Source organism: Gavia stellata, chromosome 2 (assembly GCF_030936135.1).
Source record: "Gavia stellata isolate bGavSte3 chromosome 2, bGavSte3.hap2, whole genome shotgun sequence".
Classification (NCBI taxonomy): domain Eukaryota; kingdom Metazoa; phylum Chordata; class Aves; order Gaviiformes; family Gaviidae; genus Gavia; species Gavia stellata.
In genome coordinates, this window is record NC_082595.1 from 72,910,186 (window position 1) to 72,920,686 (window position 10,501).

Here is a 10,501-nt window from a genome sequence, read left to right on the forward strand (position 1 = left end):
CTAAAAGGCAACAGAGTTACAAAATAAAAATTGGTCTTTACCCTAAACAAATCCTAAAGAATTTTACTCCAGGGAGTTAAGTTTCTCAAAGCAACAAATGCACCTGTCCAGCAGTTAGGAGAGAACGAACACTAGGAGTCAGTATCGGAAGCTGGATGGAGCTTTGGCAGTTGTCCATGTTACATGAGTCCCTATAAGGACAAAGAATTGTGTGAGTAGCTCAGATTAATTAACAAAATAACCAAGTGAGAACTACATTACTTAGCACAGGATTTTCCTGATTCTCTGATGAAAGATTAATTTTACTTTAGCTTCATACAAGAAATCATGAAGTCAGAAATACTACATACCAGAAGACCATAGAAAAGTTACAGAAGAAAAGATGGAGAAGAAATTTGATCGAACTATTCTTACCAAAAACTACAGGCACATGTTTTTGTGAGTTTAGTCCAATTTCCTATTGGATCTGGCCTATTTTCAGAGAATAATTTTTTAAAGCTCCATTGCTTTTTTTATGTTATATATATATACCTTCTTTCTGAATGTCTTTGTTCTGCCGAGTACTAGGTGTTACTAGATTAACTCTTCCCAAATGAAAGCATTGCAGTTCATCCTTAGAGACGAAAGATCCCAGAAATAATACCGTGGCGTTTTCTTTAATGCATATTTGGAAAGACAAATAGCAAATAAAATATTCCACACCTCAAAAAAACCCCCGCGTGCTTCTTAAAACGCAAGACATTAAGTTCTTAACATATGCAAAAGCACAGACCCAATAAAATGGGGAATACTATTTCAAGAGATAGTTTCAAGTCACATTGTTTACCTGTTGTTTAAACTTAAATTTGCAAGTTGTTGTATATCATCATTTTAGAGAAGCTGACGGCATAAGACTGTCATGCTAGTTTCCCTCTGAAAACTGAAAAATTATACACACCATACTGTAACTGCTCAAGGATTTATATGGAGACCTTTAAAAACAATGCTAACAAATTTTTTTATAGATATAAATCAATGCCTGGAGCACTATTTCTTGAAGATATGCTCCATACATACATGAAATTGAAATAGTTTCTTTGGCTTGCGTGTCAGTTCAGGTAATACATCACAGTGAAGAAACAATATGTTGATGTCTCCTAACCACTACAGTTTGATCCCTAATTTAGCGAACTCATGTAGAAACCACCTACAACATATAGCATGTCTGCATAAAGCCTAGAGTAAAAAAAAAATATTACGACATTTAAATGGCAGAGTAAATGGAAAAGACCAGATGAAATTCCCTGATTCTTAGTCACAATGGAAGCAAAGATTCCCTAGAAGAGCACTTTTTTTTTCTGTCTTCCCTCAAGATCTAAGGTTTATGAGGTATTCATTCTCTAACAAAATAATAATAAAAAAATTGAGAGAGATAGAAAATGGACAACATTCAAGTAGATATATAACTTTCTTATCAAGAAACTGAGAGACATAATGTGGATATTTTGATAAAATGAGATGCCTTACTGAACATTAACATATATATTTTCCTTGTACAGTCCTGCACAATAAGGACTATTATAAGGACTACTCAGTATTTCATGGTTTTTAAACAGTGACTCTTCAACAATCATAGTTTTAGAATGCAACCTAGACATTATGGATACACATTATTCAAAAGTGGGGAAAAAAGGCTGGTTCTGTAGGAAAAGGTAAAGGCAGGAATTTATGTGCCAATACAGAAATACAGAAAGTACCTAATACGTTTAGCTGTGCTAGCATAGACATGGAGCTATTTTTTACAGACAACTACTATGGGTAAATTGTAGTCTACAGTAAGGTCTTCAGATTTATTTTTTAAATGGCTGAAGGACTGTGTAGAGCAGAATGCCTCACAGTCTTTGAATGGGCAGTACGAATCAAGGATATTATGGAGGAAAACTAACTGTATCCAGACTTTATACCCTGTAAGTGTTAACTTTTGGCTAAAAGTATTTCTTAGAGAAATGGTTTGCTGATAGGAGGGGTTTTCTTAATAACTTTAGTAAATGCACCAAATAATTTAAACCCAGCAAAAATTGTGCATCAGGGTAACTACAAAACTAAGTATCTATTTGATGAACTGAAAGCTTTTATTCTCTCCCGCAGTAACCAAGTGGAATGCTTGATTTTAGTGTGATATGCAGCACCTTACATAGAAAGGTGAGCTTTTGTAAAGATTCTGAAGTTTTCTTAATTTTAATCCCTCCATCTACATTTTGTCATCTTCTTAACTACCTTAATTTGTTAAGCTTTTGAGAACTATCGCTCTTCTCTGGACTATTTGTACTTGGAAGGATAAATAGTATGTCTTACAGGAAAAGTACCTAAATCCTAAGCCTTACATGGGTTGTCACCTTCTTACTGAATTCTTACTATATTGTCACCTTCCCTGCAAGTAAGTACTTTCCTGCTTTGGAATCACGGTCTAGCTGACTGAGATCTCTTCCAGATACATGTTCCATATGGGGAAAACACTGTCAAACGTTTACAAAACTAAAACACAATGTTGTTATGACTGTTCTTTCCTAACCGTCTATCTATATTTAAGGAGTTTTTAATACAGAAGAAACAATTTATTCAAAAATCAAGAATACAAATGATTCCTTTTACACTGATGGCAATTTACAAAAATTAAAAGACTCGATTTGTATTACAGCAGCTCTTTAACTCAAAACTGTCACCAAATGAGTTTGAGCTCCCCCTCATCTGCCCAACAATAATATTAAAAGGCTGTTATTAAAGATTTGGTTTTTTCATAAGCAGATTATAAAGAAAACACTCACCTAAGACTAACTGCACCAGTGCTGGTTGTCCAAGTAACCTAATATGTAACTGGGAAACAATTCAAATAAACTACAGAAAGCTACATTTTACAAGATCATTACACTTGGTAAGATATGAGCTAAACACACGCTGAACTGAAGTTGCTGCCTAAACACGTTAGCTATCAAAAAAAAAATCCATGTGTATCACATCTTGGTACTTTTCATGCTCAAACATATTTAAGTTATCACAACCAAAAAAGGACTGACAGTATGGCAGAAAGCTTAGACATTAGCATGATTAGAAAAGCAAATCAATGAGATGCTGATTTCCAGAGAGATGCACAAGTAGAAAAAAAATTAACTATTTCAGTCATATCCACTTACTTTGATACAGGAAAATTTGTATTAACAAAAACTTAGAATACAGAGCTCAGAAGTTCTAATGAAGACCAGCTCCAATCTGGCACGATGCTGAGGCTTGATGCCATTACTGAGGACAAGGACTAGAACAGTTATGCTCATTGGTTAGACTTACCCTAAACAGTGAGGGTGTTTTTTTTCTAAACACATAGACATTATATCCAGATATGCACACATACCATATTTATTTGAAAGCAAGACCATGTCCCTGCCTCCCTGTAGTTTAACTTAAAAAAATCAGGGGGTGTCATTTCTATGTGTGTCCCCCCCCTCCAGGTCAATAAGATATGACTGTTTGATATGGCAGGTCTTATAGTAATGAAGGAGCACAAAAATGCCCGAGGCAACTCAAAGTTTGCATGAGATGACACAGTGATGACAGTTGTTTTTCTTCATGCACTTGGGAATCTGTGTGGTGTACTATAGCTTAGCGGATTCCTTGTGATTTCTGGCAGCTGTACGTCTTTCCTTGACTAGCAGATCATCTGGAGGTCACAGGTACAAAAGCAAAATGGAAAAGTATTAGAAGGTATGACGGAAATCTTACACTCACGGTAACGTATACAGAAAAAACTAGCAACTGTGAGACCCAGGAGTGGGGGTGTGGTAGAGGCAAATGTGCAAAGACGGAAACATCAAAACAGAAGCTTTTAAGGATTAGCTCAGTGTAGAAATCACTCACTGGACTCAAAAGAAAACACTTTTTACTTAAAGAAATAGAAGTTGCAGAATTTGTGCATACTCAAAAGAAGAGGCAGAGACCTGGTTACACAGGAAATCATTAAACTGAAAGCTCAAAAAAATAGCAACCTTACTAACATTCACATTCCAGCAGTCTGTGACTGTATTACGTAAAGATCACTATTAGCTGTTGAGCCAAACAAAATCAAGGGTGGACGTCTACCTACACACTCAATGAAGAGTTTGATGAATGTTGTCTGGAGTAAGAGACCAGGTGCGATGTTAAGAAAAAGAGGAAATGTCTTCTACTTGTATTAAAAGGGCACCTGACATTTTGCTGATGGTATTTTTCACTGCCTGTGAATACAAACCTTACAGTCACATCAGGAGGAAGGACATCACAACTGCAGGTGCTTGATGAAATGGCAAATAAGCCCTTCAAAGACTGTTGAGGTCTTTATACACAGAAAGACTCTTGGCAAGGTATCACACTCTAACTCCTACAGGAAAAATGAAGCAGCCTACTGAAACACTTTGTCGTTGGATTAAGACGGACTGGGTTTGGATAAATCCAGAAGTTGTAGCTAAAAGGTTTAAGAAAGGCTTTATTTCAAATTCTGTGGACAGTACTGAAGATTATTTCTGTCATCTTGAGTCTGAAGAGGAAGCTGAAAATACAGAGACTAAAAGGGAAGAAGATGACAACAGTGAAGAGGGTGACAACACCAGAAAGCTGTGAAGTCTGTGAGGTGCAAAAACTGAAAGCCTGCTGTAGTAAGGTATAAGAGAAGAAAATAAGACTAACCTCCACTAGAAACAAATCATTAGTGAAAACTTTATAACTTTATTGAATATTGATTACAGGTATGTAATAAAAAAAGCTTTTTATGTAGAGCTACATTTGTTTGCTTTTAGGAGGGACATCTTACATTTGGATTAGTAAAGTATATATTCCCCAACATTACTGAGATCTACTCTTAGCGTGTCAGCACACAAGAAAAATAGCGTAGGACCTTAAGGTATTAAGGTAGGACAAATATGCACCTGTTCCCCAACTAATACTTCACTAATACCTCAAAACAGAATAAAAATCGGTTTAAAACAGTAAGAACAAATTCTATGCAGTCACACCAGTTAAAAACAAGCTTTTTTTTAAAAGAAGTATTGGTTGGTTTTTTTAAGTAGATAAAAACCTTTGCTCCCCCCATTTTTTCATCAGCATTACAGTTTTGCTGTTAGTGTTAAGACAATCTTAGGTTAAGTTACTGAGTTAACTGTCTACACTAGAAGGCTAAGCACTCTTGTTAACTTATTTTAACACAGGATTTTCTTGTAATAGGCAGGTATAACAAGACAACCAACAGATGAGACAGAAAGTACAGGCAAAGTTATTGAGGATGGATAGCACAACAGTCGAAATATTTTGGACTTACTCTATATTGACAACTTGTTTGAAGCTCACTATATGTTGACAACTTGTACATTAGTACAACAAACCTGACCACCTTACAGTTTTGAAGAATTTCTACCACAAAGTACAGCATGAAGGAAAAAAAAACACCAAACCTCAGAAGCACATTCAGAAAAGAGATGAAAAGTCAAAAATAACAATGGAGGGAAGACTAATAAGCTCAAAGATGCAACATGTCAACTACAGAACAATAGTCAGGATAACTAGAGGTACCACAAAGATTTCACAATTAACTAGCTACAAAAAAAAATCTGTTACCAGCTTGCAATTTGGTATTTAAGCAAATAAAGGTTACACTGGGTAAAGACCAACTGAAAGGGAACACACCCCATAGTGAAGAACCCTGATATACCCATCAGCATCACATCCACTTAGCTCTCAGGGAAAGAAACCAAACATTTTGGTCTTCTCTAACTGAATATAATCAACACATCACCTTTAAGAGCAAAGTTTAAAAATAATCTAATCAGCCACCACATGGTGACAAGAACATCAATCTTTCTTTGGACCATTCTGAATTCTTGCAAAATTCACACTTTCAATTTTTAGTCACTACAGCTGAAGATACTTGTTTTGTCTGCCCCAGTTTGCACACATATTGTTTGTGACAACATAACCGTTTGTCACAGATTTGCTAATTACCAAGTTGCAACAGAAGAGCATGAATTGCAATTAAAAAGTGATTTTACATATATATCCGTACGGATGTGAATTTCACTTGATAACAAAAATAATGCTCTCAATTGCATGCTGACAACGGTGAACACAACTACATTCACACAGATATAGTACAGGATTAAGGTCCAGTCTATAATCCCCTTAAAATTTAAGAGTAATTGCATCATTTCACAGTGCAATCAGCAGCAAAACACAAAAATACTTAGAGCTAATGAAATACTGCATATATACTACATCAAAGTAAACTTTATTCTTAGAAGAGAAGAAAACAATTCTATAATATTATATTCTGTCAAGGTACAAGGGGTCTTGTTTTTCTGTGTTTGTAACAGTTGTACTGCACTGTTGGGTTATAAACACTGAAATAGTTCAAATTGAGATTTTTCAAAACCAGGTAAGGGATTTGGCCGTACAACTCCCACTTCATTTTATTAGAGTAGAATACTTAAATCCCTTATTCGCCTTTGAACCTAGGGATCTTTCAATGCTCTACTGCACATTCTTTAGCTTCCTTCAGTATGAAAATAAGCTTATTTCTCAAACATTATGCTACCCACTTCATTTAAAAAAAAAATTAAAAAGTTGATTTATGGCAACAAGCTATGTGGTTGCTGGGCTCCAGAGTCACTACCTGCCAAAACGAAATAAGGACAAAAGACTTTCCAAGTTTTGTGTAGTTATTTCATGCCTAGAAACTAAGCATGAAAAAAAATAACACCAGGTGAAATCATACTGAGATAAACTTTAAAATATTTCTTCAGCACTGCACTTCCAGACTTAAGATATAAATAAGACTTTAAGTTTTGTATTTATGACCAGTCAAATTATTCTTTCATGCATATATATTCAAAGATTTTATTCTAGAAATCATGGCAGATGCCTTTAAACTGTTATTTAAAAGAGATTTCTGAGATGGCTTTTACTATTACATGAATTTTCTATAACCTCTGTCATGCAGTGCAAGTTAAGTAGTTAAGCCTACTGTTTGAATCATGAACACTATTTTGTGTTAGCCCCAATAAAGGATTAAAACTGTAGAAAAGGTGGAATAAGTATTTTGGCACTACCAGCCCAGGTGAACAGATTTTAAAAATCTCTGCTGAACCAGTATAAAAAAAATATCCGCCCAACAACAACATCTGTTTAGACCTCGGTTTAAAATTTGAAAAGTGGGATCCTTCAATATTGAATGGCATGTCTCAACTCGCAGTGTTACACATCTTCAGTCTGCAAAATCAGATACAGCCTTCCTATAAATCTTGGTATAGAAGGGACAGTAACTCATTTCAAAACAGCATGGATTTTTATCTAAGTTTCTACAAAGCTGTTCTGTTCAGTGAGACTTGTTTTTAAAAGGTGTATGTTTAAGAAAATTAGTAAACTTAGGCCTTACAATGGACTTTTGCAACAGCCATTAAAATAATGAGAATATTAATTTTGGTTAAAATCAACCAATCAACTACTGAAGCCACTCACTAAGTACATACAACCATATTTTCAGTGATAAATGTGCTTTAGACACCAGTAATCTACTCTGCACACGTCAAGGATAGGGTCTTCATTCTCACCTACCCAACTACTTCAGTTCAATGAACAGTTCATTCACAAGTTAGAAGTCGAGCTGGAGCCAGGAAAGCCAGATTTCCACCTCCCAGTGTATGAATTTAAGAACGTAGGCACAAAGATTAAATAGACTGAGAACACGGTGGTCTGGAACAACATAAACCAGTCTTGTTTCTGTGCATCTACACCGACATTCTACCCAAATACAATATGATAAATTTTGACTGGAGAAAAAGAACCTGAAATACGACTCCTGTACATATGAAATAAAATACAAGAAAGGTATATGTTTAAAATACTTAGTAGCAAATCTCCCTGGTTAACTAGAAGTAGAGCCCAGTTTAATCCAGAAGTGACAGTCATATAAATTAGCATGCTACAATGGCTACCACCAAGAATCAACTCTTTAAGAAAAGAGATACAAAATCACAAATAAAACACAATTCAAACTGACCATGTGAATTCACTCTTATCCAGTCCACCTTTTAACAATTTGCCTACGTTCCGTGACAGTAACGCGTAAACAAACATTATCACTTTTGTCAGATAAACTATTAAACCCACAGTAAAGCTACAGAAGTAGCGGTTTCTGTGAATTTCTGTGGTCTAAAATATTTAAGAACTCCTCTTATACATTGTGGCATACCTAATGCTAGCTGAGAAAGGACATCTAAGAGAAATCAGGGCAATGGATAGACACAAACGTAACTAAAATAGAGCAGTTTATTTTAACTGTAGAGCTAGCACCACAAAGTTTGTTTAGAAAGGGATACTCAGCAGGGTCACCAGTTCAGAAGAAACACCTGCAAACATCCCTGCTTCAGGACCAGCCCAAGCCCTCGGGAAGCAGGCCTTTTCCCGACGGCAGTCACAGCCAGAACAATTACACACAATGGTGCTTCAAACAGTGCCAGCTCAGGAGCCCTCTCCTGAGGCGGGACTGCGCTCCCTTGACAGGGCGAGAAAACGGTGAGCAGCATCGCAGACCTACAGACCTGCCACCATCGCTGGCGGCTTAGTTTAGTCCGCCACCACTTCGCTGCCTTCTCTTTCCCAGGATGGCAAAAACTCCGCTATCCCTCTAGGGTAGGAGATAGGGAAGGGAGAGGGGAAAGGTCGGGGGAGATGGGGGGTATACTCAGGAATAGAGCCCCGTGCAGAGAGAACCCGGGAGGGACTTTCAGCTCCTCCCCGGCCCCTCGGAGAAGAAGCGGAGCCCTCATCTCCCGGACCGCCGCCTCCCTCCCTTCGCCCCGCGCTTCGCCTCCAGAGGAGGAGGGGTGCCGGAGGGAAGGGGACGGGGGGCGGGGGGAGGCCTCGGTCCGCCACCGCCAGGAACAAAGGGCCCTTCGATAAGCCGAGCCGCAGAGCACAACAAAGGGGCCTAGAGACCGCGAGAACCGGGGCGGCCGCCGGGGAGGGGGGGAGGAGAGGCGGGGGAAGGGGATTACAGGCCCGGCCGGAGCGGCTCCCGGCACAGGGGGGCGGGCCGCCTCATCTCAGCCCACAATGAGCGGCGGCGGCGGCGGCGTCAATCGCCCCGCGGCGGCCGGGCCGGCCCGGAGCACTAACTCCTCGCGCCCCCTCCCCCCGCCCGGGCCAAACGCCGCACCGGGCCGTTGGCTGCGGCTCCCCCCGCGGCGCCCCGGCGGGGGCGGCGCTGCTCCCGCCCGCCCCCCGCACTCCCTCTCACCCGGGCACACGCACACACACACCCCGCGGGGGAGGGGAGAGCGCGGGCGGGGGCAGGGAAGGGAAGGAAGGGAAGGGAAGAGGCGGCCTGACCTGGCAGAGCTGCTTGCAGTACTCGGTAGCCGCTTGCACCGCCGGCTCGGGGCTCTCCCGCAGCCCCGTCTCTAGCTCCACCAGCCGCTCCCGCAGGCGCCGCAGCTCCAGGAGGTCGCCACCTAGGCTACCGCTCTCCTGCTCGGCCTCCTCGTCCGCCATCTTCGCACCCCGCTCCGTCGCGTACGCAGCCCCCCCCTCCCTGCCTGCCTGCCTCGGCGTCCCGGCCCCCCCGCTCCGTTTCCAGGTCACGTGATTACACAATGCCACGTTCCGGGGACGTTCCGGGGAGGGGTCACGTGCCGGAGAACCCAGGGGAACGACCGAACGAACGACCGAACGCGCGCACGCGCGCGCGCGCGCCCTCCGTCCCCCGCGGCGCAAGACTGGGCCGGGGAGGGGCGAGAGCGTTAAGGGGGCGCGCCTCCGCGCGTCACGTGACGCGACGCCACGCGCCTGGAGGCCGCGCGGCCACGTGACGGCCCTCCCCGCCCTCCCGCCGACGGGTTTTGGCGGCAAATGGCAGCAAATGGCGGTGGCCCGTGCTGGCGGGGGCGGCCCTGCCTCCCGGGGCTGCTGAGGAAGGGCCGCGCTGGGGTGGCCCTCGCTGCTGTCCCTCGAGCTCTGAAGGCAGCAGCAGTTTACGTCTGGCCTGGGTTGTACCTGAGCTCACCGGCCGTCGTTGCGTGGGGCGAGGCGCGGCTCTCCCCAGGCGCCTGAATGGGTTATTTCCTCCCCGCTCCTGCCTGAGAGCGCTGCGTGGCACCAACCGCTGCTGGGTCAGCTGTGGTCAACACTGCTGGAGTTTTGTTGCATGTTTTTCCCTCTTCTTTCTTCCTCTGAAGGAACTAACGGGGTGTGTTAGTCTCAAGGATGCCCCTGAGTTGTCTTCCTCATACCTGGATTGTCCTGCTTTTATTATAATCGGAAGTGAGAAGTTCGGCTTCGCTCTTCAAATGAAGGAATTGGAATATGGAGGTTCTGGAGGGCTTTGTTGACCACGCAGTCCTGGTGCTAGCCCGAGCTCCCTCTCTCACACTGGTGATGTCCTCAGAACAGTGGAAAGCTCCAGTGATGGGCATTGACCTCCCCTGCATCTGCCCAAGAAGCTGAGGAG

General features: G+C 41.8%; 1 protein-coding gene across 1 annotated transcript in view; it reads right to left on the reverse strand.

The window, feature by feature from the left end:
- Positions 1 to 9,546, reverse strand: part of ZNF292 (zinc finger protein 292) — a 54,703-nt gene extending 45,157 nt beyond the window's left edge. The window contains exon 1 of the mRNA XM_059833806.1: positions 9,385 to 9,546. Within this exon, the coding sequence (XP_059689789.1) occupies positions 9,385 to 9,546 (162 nt within the window). The remainder of the gene's footprint in view (positions 1 to 9,384) is intronic.
- Between the last annotated feature and the right edge of the window lie 955 nt (positions 9,547 to 10,501).